Here is a 19,670-nt window from a genome sequence, read left to right on the forward strand (position 1 = left end):
TGTGATGCGAATGAAAACTTTATTTCATTGGTTCTCCCATTCCAGGAAACTCCAATGGTCAACATTATCTCTGAAAACATAGCAAGAAATGGAAATTCAGAATTACAGTCACACAGCATTGGCTGGGTTCAATTTATACTGCAATTGACTCTATACTATTGGATTATACTGTAATTGACTCTATATTATTAGATTATACTGCAATTGACTCTATATTATTAGATTATACTGCAATTGACTCTATAATATTAGGTTATACTGTAATTGACTCTATATTATTAGATTATACTGCAATTGACTCTATATTATTAGATTATACTGCAATTGACTCTATAATATTAGGTTATACTGTAATTGACTCTATATTATTAGATTATACTGCAATTGACTCTATATTATTAGATTATACTGCAATTGACTCTATAATATTAGGTTATACTGTAATTGACTCTATACTATTGGATTATACTGTAATTGACTCTATATTATTAGATTATACTGCAATTGACTCTATATTATTAGATTATACTGCAATTGACTCTATAATATTAGGTTATACTGTAATTGACTCTATATTATTAGATTATACTGCAATTGACTCTATATTATTAGATTATACTGCAATTGACTCTATAATATTAGGTTATACTGTAATTGACTCTATACTATTGGATTATACTGTAATTGACTCTATACTATTAGATTATACTGCAATTGACTCTATACTATTAGATTATACTGTAATTGAGTCTATACTACTGGATTATACTGTAATTGAGTCTATACTATTAGATTATACTGCAATTGACTCTATACTATTAGATTATACTGTAATTGACTCTATAATATTGGATTACACTGCAATTGACTCTATACTATTGGATTACAATGCAATTGGCTCTATACTATTAGATTATACTGTAATTGACTCTATACTATTGGATTACACTGCAATTGACTCGATACTATTAGATTATACTGCAATTGACTCCAGACTATTGGATTATACTGTAATTGAGTCTATACTACTGGATTATACTGTAATTGAGTCTATACTATTAGATTACACTGCAATTGACTCTATACTATTGGATTACAATGCAATTGGCTCTATACTATTAGATTATACTGTAATTGAGTCTATACTATTAGATTATACTGCAATTGACTCTATACTATTGGATTACACTGCAATTGACTCGATACTATTGGATTATACTGCAATTGACTCTATACTATTGGATTATACTGCAATTGACTCTATACTATTGGATTACAATGCAATTGGCTCTATACTATTAGATTATACTGTAATTGACTCTATACTATTGGATTACACTGCAATTGACTCGATACTATTGGATTATACTGCAATTGACTCTATACTATTGGATTATACTGTAATTGACTCTATACTATTGGATTACAATGCAATTGGCTCTATACTATTAGATTATACTGTAATTGAGTCTATACTATTAGATTATACTGTAATTGACTCTATACTATTGGATTACACTGCAATTGACTCGATACTATTGGATTATACTGCAATTGACTCTATACTATTGGATTATACTGCAATTGACTCTATACTATTGGATTATACTGTAATTGACTCTATACTATTGGATTATACTGTAATTGACTCTATACTATTAGATTATACTGCAATTGACTCTATACTATTAGATTATACTGTAATTGAGTCTATACTACTGGATTATACTGTAATTGAGTCTATACTATTAGATTATACTGCAATTGACTCTATACTATTAGATTATACTGTAATTGACTCTATAATATTGGATTACACTGCAATTGACTCTATACTATTGGATTACAATGCAATTGGCTCTATACTATTAGATTATACTGTAATTGACTCTATACTATTGGATTACACTGCAATTGACTCGATACTATTAGATTATACTGCAATTGACTCCAGACTATTGGATTATACTGTAATTGAGTCTATACTACTGGATTATACTGTAATTGAGTCTATACTATTAGATTACACTGCAATTGACTCTATACTATTAGATTATACTGTAATTGAGTCTATACTATTAGATTATACTGTAATTGACTCTATACTATTGGATTACACTGCAATTGACTCGATACTATTGGATTATACTGCAATTGACTCTATACTATTGGATTATACTGTAATTGACTCTATACTATTGGATTACACTGCAATTGACTCTATACTATTGGATTACAATGCAATTGGCTCTATACTATTAGATTATACTGTAATTGACTCTATACTATTGGATTACACTGCAATTGACTCGATACTATTGGATTATACTGCAATTGACTCGATACTATTGGATTATACTGCAATTGACTCTATACTATTAGATTATACTGTAATTGAGTCTATACTATTAGATTATACTGTAATTGACTCTATACTATTGGATTACACTGCAATTGACTCGATACTATTGGATTATACTGCAATTGACTCTATACTATTGGATTATACTGCAATTGACTCTATACTATTGGATTATACTGTAATTGACTCTATACTATTGGATTATACTGTAATTGACTCTATACTATTGGATTACACTGTAATTGACTCTATACTATTAGATTATACTGTAATTGGCTCTATACTATTGGATTACACTGTAATTGACTCTATACTATTATATTATACTGCAATTGAGTCTATACTATTAGATTATACTGCAATTGACTCTATACTATTGGATTACACTGCAATTGGCTCTACACTATTAAGATTATACTGTAATTGACTCTATACTATTGGATTATACTGCAATTGAGTCCATATACGATTAGATTATACTGCAATTGGCTCTGTACTATTTGATCACAGGAATCAGGAATGGCCGAGAAACATTCAGGATGGTGAAATGGAGAGAACAGCAAGTTGTGTTCGGAGTGGAATTGCTGCTATTCTGGAATTTACTCCCATTTATTCCAGAGATTTGAGCACTTAATCCAGGTTCAGACTCCAGTGTAGTACTGAGGGAATGCTGCACTGTCGGAGGTCCCGTCTGTCGATTGAGATTTTAAACCGAGGCCCCGTCTGCCGTCTCAGGTGGATGTAAAATATCCGGTGGACTATTTGAAGAACAGGAGAATTCTGGTGTTTTGGTCAACGTTTATCCCTCAACCAACCTCACTAAAAACAGATTAACTGGTCATTCATCTCATTGGCTGTTTTTGGGATCTTGCTGTGCACAAATTAGCTGCCATGTTTGCCTAAATTACAACAGTGACTGCACTTCAAAAATAATTCATTGTCTGTGGGACAATTTGGGATTTCCTGAGGATGTGGAAGATTCCATTTCAACACAACTTTCTTCTTCTTTCTTGAATTTTTAATATATTCGAGGAGCTCAATGTGCTGATGTTTGGTGCCGACCATTTTAATCAGTCCCAAATGCAGCCTTCACCACTCTCTGCGCATTCTCCGTTAGCTCATTCAGTGCATCATTCAGCAAATGTTTGGTCATAAGAAATGATGATCCTGCTCCGAAGATGGAACCAATGACTGGTATGAAATTGAGGACGGCCTCAGCTACTGAAATGGCAACAACAGCTGAACCCACCAACATTCTTTTCACGAATTCCACAGATATTTCACCCAGCAGAGGAGTTTTCACTTCTGCTTTCAGAACTTCCACAGGTTTCCCTGCCATGATGGCCAGTCTTTGAAGAGAGGCATCATCCAGACCCAGATATGTACGGAAATCTGTTATTGCTGTAATCAGTATCCCAATGTCACAGGCAAAGGACAAGCCAGGAATTGGCACTGCTCCCACTGCTCCTGAAAGTGTTGCCAACATCCAAATTCTTTTTTCCAGCTCTTTTCTTTTCTTCTCTATAATCTCCAATGTTGTGTTTTGAAGTGACAGTAAGAAAACATGCTTCTTTATATCATCAAGGTTATTTGCGAGAGTTTCCTTGAATGCTGGAAAATCAAACTGATTTACTTTAAAGTTTGATATCAGGAAAACAGTAGGTGATGGAATCCCTGCCTGTTTCAAGTTGCTGACACTGTTTTCCCTGATCTTTCCCAGTTCTTCATCTTTGTTAATATTCACACCCTCCAATTTAAAAGCACGGAGATCATTGTCAATTTTAGAGCGAACAAAGTAGAAATTCTTTCCCAACTGTTTAATCTCTTTGGCGAGTTTTGCATAATTTTCTGTTAATCGTGTGTCTGAGACAATGATGAAGAAATCGTATTTATTAAATTTCATTTTTTCCAAGTATTTATTGGCTGTGAATTTCAAAGTTCCAACTCCTGGCAGGTCCCAGAAGTAAACATTAGGCAGGATGGGATGTGGGTATCGGGTTGGCTCCATTGTGGTTTCTGTGGTCCCGGCTTTAGCTGCTCCCTTATCATTTTTCCGAAGTCCTCTCATAGTATTGATGAAGGTGGATTTCCCTGCGCCTGTTTCTCCTGTCACTGCAATGTTAAGCTCTGCACTGTCCAGCTCATTTGTCTTCCTCTGTATCAGAGATACAACCTTTTCCAGCCCACCCGTTTCATAAGCAGACTTGAACTGTTTCAGCTCTTCCAGACTGAAGAATGGAGAGGTCGAAGACTGAGCCATCTGATCTCGAGTAGAAAATAATTAATATTTTACACTCAGTATAATTTCTCCAATCTGTGTGTGCCTTTAGTTAAAGATAGAAGGAAAACTACAACTGGAACTTGTTGATTAAACGCAGAAATCACTGGAGCTGAAAAAATTCACTCACAACGACTGAAAGATGCACTGAGCTGAGAAACAAAGGAACTTGTAAAATGAGAGATCTCTCTATCCCCATCCTTCATTCTTACTTTCTCTCTGCTCCTGCTCCATGTGCTATAAAGATACTCCTGACATTTGAATAACTTGTGTTCACCTCTGGGTCTTTTGCCAATTACCTTAAATCTGTGTCTTCTGGTTACCAACCCTTCTGCCAATGGAAACAGTTTCTCCCGATCTACTCTATCAAAACCCCTTCAAAATGTTGAAGACCTCGATTAAATCTCCCCTGAACCTTTCTGCTCTGAAGAGAACAATCTCAGATTCTCCAGTCTCTCCACATAACTGAAGTCCCTCATCCCTGGCACCATTCTAGTAAATCTCCTCTGCACCCTCTCCAAGGTCTTGACATCCTTCCTAAAGTGTGGTGCCCAGAATTGAACACAATACTCCAGCTGAGGCCTAACCAGTATTTTATAAAGGTTTAGCATAACTTCTTTGCTTTGTACTCTTGTACCACTATTAATAAGGCCCAGGACCCCACATGCTTTCTTATTTTAAAAACAGCCTTCTCAACTTGTCCTGTCACCTTCAAAGATTTGTGTATGTGCACCCCCAGGTCTCTCTGTTCCTGCACCCCCTTTAAAATTATACCATTTAGTTTATATTGCCTCTCCCCGTTCTCCCTGCCAAAAGGTATCACTTTACACTTCTCTGAATTAAATTGCATCTGTCAAGTGTCTGCCATTTCACCAGTCTGTCTATGTCCTCCTGAAGTCTGTTACTCTCCTCCTCACGGTTTGCCACATTTCCTGTCATCTGCACAATTTGAAATTAAACCCTCTGTACCCAAGTCCAGGTTTTTTTTTATTCGTTCACGGGATGTGGGCGTCGCTGGCGAGGCCAGCATTTATTGCCCATCCCTAATTGCCCTTGAGAAGGTGGTGGTGAGCCGCCTTCTTGAACCGCTGCAGTCCGTGTGGTGACGGTTCTCTCACAGTGCTGTTGGGAAGGGAGTTCCAGGATTTTGACCCAGAGACAATGAAGGAACGGCGATATATTTCCAAGTCGGGATGGTGTGTGACTTGGAGGGGAACGTGCAGGTGGTGTTGTTCCCATGTACCTGCTGCTCTTGTCCTTCTACGTGGTAGAGGTCGCGGGTTTGGGAGGTGCTGTCGAAGACGCCTTGGCGAGTTGCTGCAGTGCATTCTGTGGATGGTGCACACTGCAGCCACAGTGCGCCGGTGGTGAAGGGAGTGAATGTTTAGGGTGGTGGATGGGGTGCCAATCAAGCGGGCTGCTTTATCTTGGATGGTGTCGAGCTTCTTGAGTGTTGTTGGAGCTGCACTCATCCAGGCAAGTGGAGAGTATTCCATCACACTCCTGACTTGTGCCTTGTAGATGGTGGAAAGGCTTTGGGGAGTCAGGAGGTGAGTCACTCGCCGCAGAATACCCAGCCTCTGACCTGCTCTCGTAGCCACAGTATTTATATGGCTGGTCCAGTTAAGTATCTGGTCAATGGTGACCCCCAGGTTGTTGATGGTGGGGGATTCGGCGATGGTAATGCCGTTGAATGTCAAGGGGAGGTGGTTAGACTCTCTCTTGTTGGAGATGGTCATTGCCTGGCACTTGTCTGGCACGAATGTTACTTGCCACTTATGAGCCCAAGCCTGGATGTTGTCCAGGTCTTGCTGCATGCGGGCTCGGACTGCTTCATTATTTGAGGGGTTGCGAATGGAACTGAACACTGTGCAGTCATCAGCGAACATCCCCATTTCTGACCTTATGATGGAGGGAAGGTCATTGATGAAGCAGCTGAAGATGGTTGGGCCTAGGACACTGCCCTGAGGAACTCCTGCAGCAATGTCCTGGGGCTGAGATGATTGGCCTCCAACAACCACTACCATCTTCCTTTGTGCTAGGTATGACTCCAGCCATGGAGAGTTTTCCCCCTGATTCCCATTGACTTCAATTTTACTAGGGCTCCTTGGTGCCACACTCGGACAAATGCTGCCTTGATGTCAAGGGCAGTCACTCTCACCTCACTTCTGGAATTCAGCTCTTTTGTCCATGTTTGGACCAGGGCTGTAATGAGGTCTGGAGCCGAGTGGTCCTGGCGGAACCCAAACTGAGCATCGGTGAGCAGGTTATTGGTGAGTAAGTGCCGCTTGATAGCACTGTCGACGACACCTTCCATCACTTTGCTGATGATTGAGAGTAGACTGATGGGGCGGTAATTGGCCGGATTGTATTTGTCCTGCGTTTTGTGGACAGGACATACCTGGGCAATTTTCCACATTGTCGGGTAGATGCCAGTGTTGTAGCTGTACTGGAACAGCTTGGCTAGAGGCGCAGCTAGTTCTGGAGCACAAGTCTTCAGCACTACAGGTGGGATGTTGTCGGGGCCCATAGCCTTTGCTGTATCCAGTGCACTCAGCCGTTTCTTGATATCACGTGGAGTGAATCGAATTGGCCGAAGACTGGCTTCCGTGATGGTGGGGATATCGGGAGGAGGCCGAGATGGATCATCCAATCAGCACTTCTGGCTGAAGATGGTTGCGAATTCTTCAGCCTTGTCTTTTGCACTCACGTGCTGGACTCCGCCATCATTGAGGATGGGGATGTTTGCTGAGCCTCCTCCTCCCGTTAGTTGTTTAATTGTCCACCACCATTCACGACTGGATGTGGCAGGACTGCAGAGCTTTGATCTGATCCGTTGGTTGTGGAATCGCTTAGCTCTGTCTATAGCATGTTGCTTCCGCTGTTTAGCATGCATGTAGTCCTGAGTTGTAGCTTCACCAGGTTGGCACCTCATTTTTAGGTACGCCTGGTGCTGCTCCTGGCATGCTCTTCTACACTCCTCATTGAACCAGGGTTGATCCCCTGGCTTGTTGGTAATGGTAGAGTGAGGAATATGCCGGGCCATGAGGTTACAGATTGTGCTGGAATACAATTCTGCTGCTGCTGATGGCCCACAGCGCCTCATGGATGCCCAGTTTTGAGCTGCTAGACCTGTTCTGAATCTATCCCATTTCGCACGGTGGTAGTGCCACACAACACGTTGGATGGTGTCCTCAGTGCGAAGACAAGATTTCATCTCCATGAGGACTGTGCGGTGGTCACTTCTACCAATACTGTCATGGACAGATGCATTTGCGACAGGTAGATTGGTGAGGACGAGGTCAAGTAAGTTTTTCCCTCGTGTTGGTTCGCTCACCACCTGCCGCAGGCCCAGTCGAGCAGTTATGTCCTTCAGGACTCGGCCAGCTCAGTCACTAGTGGTGGTACCGAGCCACTCTTGGTGATGGACATTGAAGTCCCCCACCCAGAGTACATTTTGTGCCCTTGCTGCCCTCACTGCTTCCTCCAAGTGGTGCTCAAAATGGAGGAAGACTGATTCATCAGCTGAGGGAGGGCAGTCGGTGGTAATCAGCAGGAGGTTTTCTTTCCTTGCCCATGTTTGACCTGATGCCATGAGATTTCATGGGGTCCAGAGTCAATGTTGAGGACTCCCAGGGCCACTCCCTCCTGACTGTATATCACTGTACCGCCACCTCTGGTGGGTTTGTCCTGCCGGTGGGACAGGACCTACCCTGGGATGGTGATGGAAGAGTCTGGGACGTTGGCTGAGAGGTATGATTCTGTGAGTATGGCTGTGTCAGGCTGCTGCTTGACTGTGGGACAGCTCTCCCAATTTTGGCACAAGTCCCCAGGGTCGACTGGACTTGGTGTTTTGCCGTTGTCGTATCCGGTGCCTCGTGGTCCGTCCGGTTTTATTCTTATTATGACTTTTCGTAGCGAGATTTTACAACTGAGTGGCTTGCTGGGCCACTTCAGAGGACAGTTAAAAGTCAACCACGTTGGAGTGGAGTCACATTTCGGCCAGACCGGGTGAGGAAGGCAGGTTTCCTTCCCTGAAGGAGATTCGTGAACCAGATGGGTTTTTACGACAATCCAGTAGTTTCATGGCCACCATTACTGATACTCGTATTTTAATTCCAGATTTTATTTAATTAATTGAATTTAATTAATTAAATTTAAATTCACCAGCTGCCGTAGCAGGATTTGAACTCATGACTCTGGATTTTAGGCCAAGCCTCTGAATTACTAGTCCAGTAACATAACCACTATGCTACCGTACCGGTCACTAGTATGTATCAAAAAGAGCAGTGGTCCTAATACCAACCCCTGGGGAACATCACTGTATACTTCCCTCCAGTCTGAAAAACAACCGTTCACCACGACTCCCTGCTTTCTGTCCCTGAACCAATTCCATACCCACGCTGCCACTGTCCCTTTAATCCCATGGACTTCATCAACAATACTTCTGGAACAACGGCCCCGATATTTACAGGGAGGCTGAAAACAGCCAAAGAACTCGGCAATGCCGGTGACACGGAGATCCTGCCGAACTTACCAGCAGGACCTCGATATCATTGTTAAGTTTCCCGCCGGCAGCCGGACAAACGGACAGCCTGGCCGGCAGACGGGAAGGAACACGAGTGGCAGGAGGGAGCAGCCAGGGACACTTGGGGATGATCCACGGAAATCGGGAGGGGGGAACATCGGCAAATGGGGCAGAGGGGGAGAGAGAGAGAGGAATCGATCGGTGGGGGGAGAGAGGAATCGATCGGTGGGGGGGAGAGGAATCGTCCCTATCAAATCCCTTTATTGAAATAAACACCTGGATTTAATATCGGCATCTCCGTATCGTCCCTATCAAATCCCTTTATTGAATTAAACACCTGGATTTAATATCGGGACAGAGCGCGCTGGGGACAGAATTCCAACTCCCTTGAGATAAAGGACGAGAATGCTTCAGCCTTTTTGATTGCTTTTTGTTCCTGTGAACCACATTTCACTGATTTGTGGACATGAATATCGAAATCCCTTTCCTCCTCCAGAGCTCCGAGGCTCTCACCATTAAGGAAATATTCCGATTTGTCTTTTTCGTATCCAAAGTGGATAGCCTCACATTTCTCCATATTGAACTCCATCGGCCATAATTTTGCCCATTCACTCAGTCCATGTCCCTTTGTAGCTTCCTACTCTCATTTACACAACTTATTGTGCCTCCTGACAGTGTCATCTGCAAACTCGTCTAAATAAACTCTCTATTCCTTCATCCAAGTTATTAATATATATGGTGAAAAGCTCAGGCCCCAGGACATATCTCTGGGAAACAAGACTTGTCACATGACACCAGAGAATGTTCCCTTTGTCCCTACTCTCTGTCTCCAACTTGCCAACCAATTACCAGCCCATGTCACAAGGTTACCTCCATTTCCATGCACTCTCATTTTTGTTAATAATCTCTTGTGTAAAATCTTGTCAAATGCCTTCTGAAAGCTCAGAGAGACGACATCCATGGACCCTCCCCTGTCCACCATGCTGGTGACCTCCTCAACTAGATCAGTCAGATTGATCAGCTCATACCTGTCCAAGTGCTCAGTCACTCTGTTCCTGGTGATAGATTCCAGTAACCTCCCCACAACTGATGTTAAACTGACAGGTCTGTAGTTACCTGGTTTCTCCGTCCCTTCTAAAATAATGCAGTGACATGTGCACTAATGGAGTAACAATTGGATGAACATATTAATTGTTAGTTACATTCCTTGTCCTTACCTGCAGTGATTCCCTGTCGAGAGTCTATCAGTGAAGTGGATGCTGCTACTGACACGTCAACACCTCGATCAGTGATGAACCTGCTGCTTCAATGTTGGACCTGAACTGGGAGGATCGAGGGAAACAGTCACACTATTTAATTGTCTGAAACCACACCCCTTTAAAAGATTAGATTGAGTCCTGTCGGTCATTCAACGAGAATCAAAGGAAAGTGAGACTCTTCCTGGAATTTTCCACTTCCCAAAAACACAAGAATGAAGGATGTCAGAAACAGACCCAGCCCGAAACATGCAGTGTAAAGACAGGAGATGTTGGGGATCAAAGAGCTTGTTTTACTGTGTGAGCCTCAGTTATCCAGCACTTCTTATCCCAATTCTTCGAGAATAACCCGATTCATCAAAACCTCCACAGAAACCTGTTTGTGAGTTTAGTGAAACTCTTGGGCTTTTCCTATTGTTTGATTCACTTTTACCGTATTCGGGCTGATCTATTCTTGTTCATGGTGTTGCCATTGATTGTTTTATTGTGAACTCTTGACAGCCTAAAACTGGTTAAAAATTAAACCACTGCAAACCAGTTATTGCTTTAAAGTCCTCGAGTGAACTGATGTTTTATTTTAGTAATTTTCCTGGTCTTTATTTTTCAGTAACTATTCTTAAACTTTCAAACTCTTTTCACTAAATCCAGACTTGTTCACTTGAAGTGAAGAATATTTTCCATTCATTGAATAATATTTGATACTAACCATTGATTAATTCCTCATTCCATTCTCCCATGGGAATAGTGATCCTAGTTTATAAACTCATTCCAACTGAAGCAGAGACTCCGGCCCTGAATTTCCTCACTATCAGCTGTACCGTTGTTATGTCGTTATTCTGCTGGAAAGTTACCTCTCACCAGCAGAGGGATTTGCACACAAGTTTCCTGGGGTAAGTTGATTTCAATATTTTTGGTGCAGCTCTAGTGTAAGTCGAGTATAGAAACTGTGTAAGTTGCTGACACCCTCGCCCCCCCCCCCCCAGGAAACCTCCGTGCAACAACAGTGTTACTATTTTAAAACTTTGTGCAGACGCTCGGAAGCAGCAGGACATTGTCCCAGAGCAAGGTCAGCAGCGACAAGTGGTTTCTACCAAGTAATGTGACGCCATCTCTCACCCACTGCGTCAGCCCAGATTGGCACCATAATGCCCACCTAAATGCCAGCTGTGCCCAATTGGGCACAACGCCAGGGCAACAGGCAGAAGAAGCTCAACTGGCTCCCTGATGAAGATTCCAAGCCCTTCTCGAGATACAAGACACAGGCCTCACACTCCTGGGTCTTCCTTTCACGAGGCTGGACACCAACTTTGATCGTGCCCCCTGCAGGTGCCTGGCACTGGCACTGGCACCGATGCCCAACACCCCACACCCAGGACTGATCAACGATGTAGAAAGAAGCAAAAACATTTCACAAGAGCAGGCCAGGATAACACATGACCACACTCTCCCTCTCCCTCTCCCTCTCCCTCTCCACCCAGGGCATCACACCACGTCCCCACTCCTCCCCCCACCCCATTCCCTCTCACCAGCACACTCTCCCTCCCCCCTCCGCTGACCCCGGTCACCAGCACACTCTCCCTCCCCTCTCCGCTGACCCCGGTCACCAGCACACTCTCCCTCCCCTCTCCGCTGACCCCGGTCACCAGCACACTCTCCCTCCCCTCTCCGCTGACCCCGGTCACCAGCACACTCTCCCTCCCCTTTCTGGGCACCATCACACTCTCCCTCTCCTCCCCCGCTCTCTGGGCACCATCACACTCTCCCTCTCCTCCCCCGCTCTCTGGGCACCACAACACTCTCCCTCTCCTCCCCCGCTCTCTGGGCACCATCACACTCTCCCTCTCCTCCCCCGCTCTCTGGGCACCATCACACTATCCCTCTCCTCCCCCGCTCTCTGGGCACCACCACACTCTCCCTCTCCTTCCCCGCTCTCTGGGCACCATCACACTCTCCCTCTCCCTCTCCTCCCCCAGTCTCTGGGCACCACCACACTCTCCCTCTCCTCCCCGCTCTCTGGGCACCATCACACTCTCCCTCTCCCTCTCCTCCCCCAGTCTCTGGGCACCATCACACTCTCCCTCTCCTCCCCCGCTCTCTGGGCACCATCACACTCTCCCTCTCCTTCCTGCCCACCACCAGGTGAGGAAAGCACTGCAGTAAAATGAAGTTCAGGTGTCAGTGATTTAAAGATGTGATGGAAGGCGATAACAAATTTCCTGGGAAGCCTGTAATTCTTTACTTACACTGGCCTGAAGCACTGGGGTGCTGTTAGAATGGGTTTCTTTGGGTGTTAAGTTACATCGATAGCAGGAACTGTGTAAAACCAGGAAATTTCTGTGTACTTGAACCGTGAAACTATGCATGAGCCCAGAAGGGCTTTGATGGGCATAAGATTTGCACTGTTAAAAAGATGAGGACGACGAGCGAGCCGGGAACAGAGCGAGCCGGGAACAGAGGGAGCCTGGAACAGAGCGAGCCGGGAACAGAGCGAGCCGGGAACAGAGCGAGCCTGGAACAGAGCGAGCCGGGAACAGAGCGAGCCGGGAACAGAGCGAGCCGGGAACAGAGCGAGCCGGGAACAGAGCGAGCCTGGAACAGAGCGAGCCGGGAACAGAGCGAGCCTGGAACAGAGCGAGCCGGGAACAGAGCGAGCCGGGAACAGAGCGAGCCGGGAACAGAGCGAGCCTGGAACAGAGCGAGCCGGGAACAGAGCGAGCCTGGAACAGAGCGAGCCGGGAACAGAGCGAGCCGGGAACAGAGCGAGCCGGGAACACAGCGAGAAATTTTAAAGATGAGGACGACGAGCGAGCCGGGAACAGAGCGAGCCGGGAACAGAGCGAGCCGGGAACAGAGCGAGCCTGGAACAGAGCGAGCCGGGAACAGAGCGAGCCGGGAACAGAGCGAGAAATTGTAAAACAGGAATTTTGAGAGAGTGGGAATTATCTATAGAGGGAACACAGGAACATTAGGAACAGAAGTCGGCCATTCAGCCCCTCAAGCCTGCCATTCAATGGGGAAGGAGGTGCTCAGTAAATCACCAATTACATAGAATTACGTAGAATGGACAGCACAGAAACAGGCCATTCCTTCAACAGGTCTGTGCCAGTGTTTATGCTCCACACAAGCCTCCTCCCTCCCCACTTCATCTATCCCTATCAACACATCCTTCTATTCCTTTCACCCTCATGTGTTTATCTCGCTTCCCCTTAAATGTATCTATGCTCGTCGCCTCAACTACTCCTTGTGGTAGCGAGTTCCACATTCTAACTACACTCTGGGTAAAGAAGTTTCTCCTGAATTCCCTCCTGGAATTATTAGTGACGATCTTATATTTATGGCCCCTCGTTCTGGTCTCCTCCACAAGTGGAACCCCCTTCATAATATTAAAGACCTCCATCAGGTCACCCCTCAGTCTTCTCTTTTCGAGAGAAAAGAGCCCCAGCTGTTTACTTTCTCCTGATAATTATAACCTCTCAGTTCTGGTATCATCCGAGTAAATCTTTTTTTCACCTTCTCCAGTGCCTCTATATCTTTTTATAATATGGAGACCAGAACTGTTCACAGTACTCCAAGTGTGATCTAACCAAGGTTCTATACAAGTTTAACATAACTTCCCTGCTTTTCAATTCTATCTCTCTAGAAATGAACCCCAGTGCTTGATTTGCCTTTTTTATGGCCTTATTAACCTGTGTCGTTACTTTTAGTGATTTGTGTATCTGTACCCCCAGATCCCCCTGCTCCTTGACCCCATTTAGACTCTCATTACCCAAGCAGTATCTGGCCTCCTTATTCTTCCTTCCAAAATGCACCACCTCACAATTATCTATATTGAAATTCATTTGCCAATTACACGCCCATTCTACAGATTTATTAAAGTCTTCCTGCATTTTGTCTCCGTCCTCCTCAGTATTAACTCTACCCCCCAATTTGGTGTCGTCCTTAAATTTTGAAATTGTATTTCCAATTCCCGAGTCCAAATCGTTTATGTAAATGGTGAACAACAGTGGTCCCAGCACTGATCCTTGTGGAACACCACTTCCCACCTTTTGTCAGTCTGAGTATCCACCTTTTACCCCTGCTCTCTGTTTTCTGTTTTGTAACCAGCTTGCTATTCATTCTGCTACTTGTCCTGACTCCACATGCTCTGACCTTAGTCACGAGTCTACTCTGCGGTACCTTATCAAAGGCCTTTTGAAAATCCAACGATATTACATCTATTATATTGCCCTTGTCTACTCTTTCTGTTACTTCTTCAAAGAATTCAATAAGGCTGGTCAAGCAGGACCTTCCCTTTTGAAATACGTGCTGACTATTCCTTATTATATTTTCAGTTTCTCGATGTGTTTCAATCGATGATGAAAAGCTCATTGTTCATTTATTTTCTCTTCCTTTAACACTAAACGATAAGGTCGATTTAAGGGATTAAACTAAAGTTAAACATTGAAATTAATAAATAACAGGCAAGAGCAAAAATGGAATGAGCAGCTTTAAGTAAGGAAGAAAAATTTTAAAAATATAAATTGGAGGCCAATAAAAGAAAGCCTTCGGCTCATTAAACTAAACTGAGCAATGAAAAGCAACTAAAATGAATCAAATTAAATCCATTTGATAATTAAAATTTAATATTAAAGGTGAAATCAGTTAGCTCTGGAAATAAATAAATACATATAAAAATTTAAAGAAAGAAAGAACAGGTAATGATAGCAGGGGCAGTGTGTCGGGACTGCAGAATGTGAGACTTTGTGAACACTGAGACTGTCCCGGGTGATCACACCTGTGGGAAATGTCCATCTCTTGAATCACTCCGGGTCAGAGTCGTTGAGCTGGAGTGTGAGTTAGAGACACTCTGACACATAAGGGAGGGGGAGGAATCTCTGAATAGTTTACTCCAGAACACAGTCACTCCATGTCGAGAGATGCAGGGTCAGGAAGAGGAATGTGTGACTGACAGTCAGCAGGGTAAGGGGAACCGAGTGGAGGGAAGGGGGAACCGCAGAATCTGGTCCTGTCCAACTGGTGCGATGTACTTGCTACCTGTGGGGATCAGGAGGAAGGCTGCGGGGAGGATGGCCAGAATGTTAACCAAGGCACCGTGAGGCAGGAGCCAGTCCAAGGGGGAGACCAGCAGAATAGGAAGGTTGTAGTTAGAGGGGAATCGATAATTAGGGGGATAGAGATTATCCTCTGCAGTGACGATCGAGAGTCCAGGAGGGTGTGTTGCCTCCAGGGGAATGGATATCTCGAATAGGCTGGAAAGGAACTTGGAAAGGGAGTGGGAAGAGCCAGTTGTTGTGATCCATGTCGGAACCAATGACAGGAAAGAGCAGGGAGGAGGTCCGGCTGAGGGAGTGTCAGGAGCTAGGAGCTAAATTAAAAAGCAGGACCTCGGGGGTAATAATCTCAGGATTACTACCCGAGCCACGGGCTAATTGGCATCGGGACAAACAGATCAGGAAATTGAATGTGTGTCTGAAAGACTGGTGTGGGAAGGAGGGGTTCCATTTCATGGGACACTGACACCAGGACTGGGACAGGAAGGAGCTGTATCACTGGGACAGGCTCCACCTGAACCGAGCTGGGACCAGTGTCCTCGTGGGAAGGACAGGTCGGATTGTAGAAAGGACTTTAAACCAATAATGAGAGGGAGGGTCTGGGTGGAAATGAAACTAATTTAAAGATAAGGTAAAGAGGGGATAAGAGCAAGGATTAGAGTAGAAAAATAAAGATAATGTAAATGTTCTGGGAACAGGAAAGATTATAGGAAATAATAATAAAAAACCTCTTAAAATAAAGCAGGAGTGATAAGAAATAAAAAGATATTAAATTGTCTGTGTCTCAATGTGGAGAGAATCAGAAACTAAAAGTGTGATTGGTCAAAAAGTGTGAGAAATTCACCATCGGGGCAAATGGTCAGGGTGGGGTCAGTTCCCCAAATAAGAGTTCAGTTCACGAATGTACGGAGCACAAGGAATAAAACAAATGAGTTCGAAGCACAAATTCACCTTGAAGGGTATGATGTAGTGGTTATTACAGAGACCTGGTACAAGATGGGCCTGATTGGGAGCTAAATATTCCCGACTATCGGATCATTAGAAAGGATCGGGAACTTGGGAAAGGAGGAGGAGGAGGAGCAATATTGATAAAAGATACAATCACAGCAGTGGAAAGAAAGGACATCAGTAAAGGTGAACAGGCAGTGGGATCAGTCCGGGGGGAACAGTAAAGGATACAAGACTCAGGTGGGACAGTAGTGATGGAGTGGGGAGATGTATAAATACTGAGATGAGGGAAGCATGTAGCAGAAACAATGTGGATCTAATGGGAGATTTTAATTTTCACAGACTGGGAGAAGCAGATTAGGCCAAGTAGTAAAGGCAGTGAATTTTTAGAATATATTCGGGACAGTTTTATGGAACAATCTGTTTTAGAACCGAGAAGGGATGAAGTAACGAACCAGAATTAGTTAACAATCTGACTGTCACAAACTGAGGTTTACAATTTCCTCGTCTTTTCTCCATATCCCTCGATACCTTCACCGAACAAAATTCATCCATCTCAGTCCGGAAAATTTCAGTTGTCCCCCAGGATCTACAGCATTTTCGGGGAGAGAGTGATGGATTTCAACTGCCCAATGTGTGAAAAACTGCTTCCTGATTTCAATACTAAATGGACCAGCTCTTTTGTTAATGTTGTACCTTCCTGTTCTGGACTCTCCCAGCAAAGGAAATAGTTTTTCTGTACCCACCCTCGCAAATCCCTTTATCACTTTAAACACCTGGATTAGATCACCCTTCAGATTGAGCCGGGAACAGAGGTAACTGGGAACAGAGTGAGCCGGGAACAGAGGTAACTGGGAACAGAGTGAGCCGGGAACAGAGGTAACTGGGATCAGAGTGAGCCGGGAACAGAGGTAACTGGGAACAGAGTGAGCCGGGAACAGAGGTAACTGGGATCAGAGTGAGCCGGGAACAGAGGTAACTGGGAACAGAGCGAGCCGGGAACAGAGGTAACTGGGATCAGAGTGAGCCGGGAACAGAGGTAACTGGGAACAGAGTGAGCCGGGAACAGAGGTAACTGGGAACAGAGTGAGCCGGGAACAGAGGTAACTGGGATCAGAGTGAGCCGGGAACAGAGGTAACTGGGAACAGAGCGAGCCGGGAACAGAGGTAACTGGGATCAGAGCGAGTCGGGAACAGAGGTAACTGGGAACAGAGCGAGACGGGAGCAGAGGTAACTGGGGACAGAGGTAACTGGGAACAGAGGTAACTGGGAACAGAGCGAGCCGGGAACAGAGGTAACTGGGAACAGAGGTAACTGGGAACAGAGGTAACTGGGGACAGAGGTAACTGGGAACAGAGGTAACTGGGAACAGAGCGAGCCGGGAACAGAGGTAACTGGGAACAGAGTGAGCCGGGAACAGAGGTAACTGGGAACAGAGGTAACTGGGAACAGAGGTAACTGGGAACAGAGCGAGCTGGGAACAGAGGTAACTGGGGACAGAGGTAACTGGGAACAGAGGTAACTGGGAACAGAGGTAACTGGGGACAGAGGTAACTGGGAACAGAGGTAACTGGGAACAGAGGTAACTGGGAACAGAGCGAGCTGGGAACAGAGGTAACTGGGGACAGAGGTAACTGGGAACAGAGGTAACTGGGAACAGAGGTAACTGGGAACAGAGCGAGCCGGGAACAGAGGTAACTGGGAACAGAGCGAGCCGGGAACAGAGGTAACTGGGGACAGAGGTAACTGGGAACAGAGCGAGCCGGGAACAGAGGTAACTGGGGACAGAGGTAACTGGGAACAGAGGGAGCCGGGAGCAGAGGGAGCCGGGAGCAGAGGGAGCCGGGAACAGAGGGAGCCGGGAACAGAGGGAGCCGGGAACAGAGCGAGCCGGGAACAGAGGGAGCCGGGAACAGAGCGAGCCGGGAACAGAGCGAGCCGGGAGCAGAGGTAACTGGGAGCAGAGGTAACTGGGAACAGATCGAGCCGGGAACAGAGGTAACTGGGAAAAGAGCGAGCTGGGAACAGAGGTAACTGGGAACAGGGGGAGCTGGGAACAGAGCGAGCCGGGAACAGAGCTAACTGGGAAAAGAGGGAGCTGAGAACAGAGGTAACTGGGAACAGGGGGAGCTGGGAACAGAGCGAGCCGGGAACAGAGCGAGCTGGGAACAGAGCAAGCCGGGAGCAGAGGTAACTGGGAACAGAGCGAGCCGGGAGCAGAGGGAACTGGGAACAGAGGTAACTGGGAACAGAGCGAGCCAGGAGCAGAGGTGACTGGGAACAGAGCGAGCCGGGAGCAGAGGTAACTGGGAACAGAGCGAGCCGGGAGCAGAGGTAACTGGGAACAGAGCGAGCCGGGAACAGAGCGAGCCAGGAGCAGAGGTAACTGGGAACAGAGCGAGCCGGGAGCAGAGGGAACTGGGAACAGAGGTAACTGGAAAGAGAATGAGCCGGGAACAGAGGTAACTGGAAACAAAGCGAGCCGGGAGCAGAGGTAACTGGGAGCAGAGGTAACTGGGAACAGAGGTAACTGGGAACAGAGGTAACTTGGAACAGAGCGAGCCGGGAACAGAGGTAACTGGGAGCAGAGCGAGCCGGGAACAGAGGTAACTGGGATCAGAGTGAGCCGGGAACAGAGGTAACTGGGAGCAGAGGTAACTGGGAACAGATGTAACTAGGAACAGAGCGAGCCGGGAGCAGAGGTAACTGGGAGCAGAGGTAACTGGGAACAGATGTAACTAGGAACAGAGCGAGCCGGGAGCAGAGGTAACTGGGAGCAGAGGTAACTGGGAGCAGAGGTAACTGGGAACAGAGTGTGTGGGGTTCAAAACCCATTTAAGAAAAGACATTTGAAGGAAAGGGTTAACTTTACCCCTTTCAAACAAAAACATTTGAAAACCTGCAAACACAGTAACGTGGTAAACTGTGGTCTCGCAAATCCTGTTTTTCCTTCAATGATGATGTGGAGATGCCGGTGATGGACTGGGGTTGACAATTGTAAACAATTTTACAACACCAAGTTATCGTCCAGCAATTTTATTTTCAATTCACAAGCTTTCGGAGGCTACCTCCTTCCTCATCGTTCACCTGAGGAAGGAGGTAGCCTCCGAAAGCTTGTGAATTTAAAATAAAATTGCTGGACTATAACTTGGTGTTGTAAAATTGTTTACAATCCTTCAATGATGTGATGGCATTGAAGACTATGGTGTTAAATTGGATAATCCCCGAAACGCAGGAGGCCCCGAT

At 45.3% G+C, this 19,670-nt stretch overlaps 1 protein-coding gene across 1 annotated transcript in view; it reads right to left on the reverse strand.

Moving 5' to 3' along the window:
* Nucleotides 1–19,670, reverse strand: part of LOC137332833 (interferon-inducible GTPase 5-like) — a 79,542-nt gene continuing 59,872 nt past the window's right edge. The window contains exons 5-6 of the mRNA XM_067996765.1: nt 10,386–10,490; nt 1–4,622 (exon numbers count right to left, since the gene is read on the reverse strand). Coding sequence (XP_067852866.1) covers nt 3,429–4,622 — 1,194 coding nt within the window. The 5' untranslated portion in view covers nt 10,386–10,490 and the 3' untranslated portion in view covers nt 1–3,428. The remainder of the gene's footprint in view (nt 4,623–10,385; nt 10,491–19,670) is intronic.

This window comes from Heptranchias perlo, chromosome 15 (assembly GCF_035084215.1).
Source record: "Heptranchias perlo isolate sHepPer1 chromosome 15, sHepPer1.hap1, whole genome shotgun sequence".
NCBI classification, from domain to species: domain Eukaryota; kingdom Metazoa; phylum Chordata; class Chondrichthyes; order Hexanchiformes; family Hexanchidae; genus Heptranchias; species Heptranchias perlo.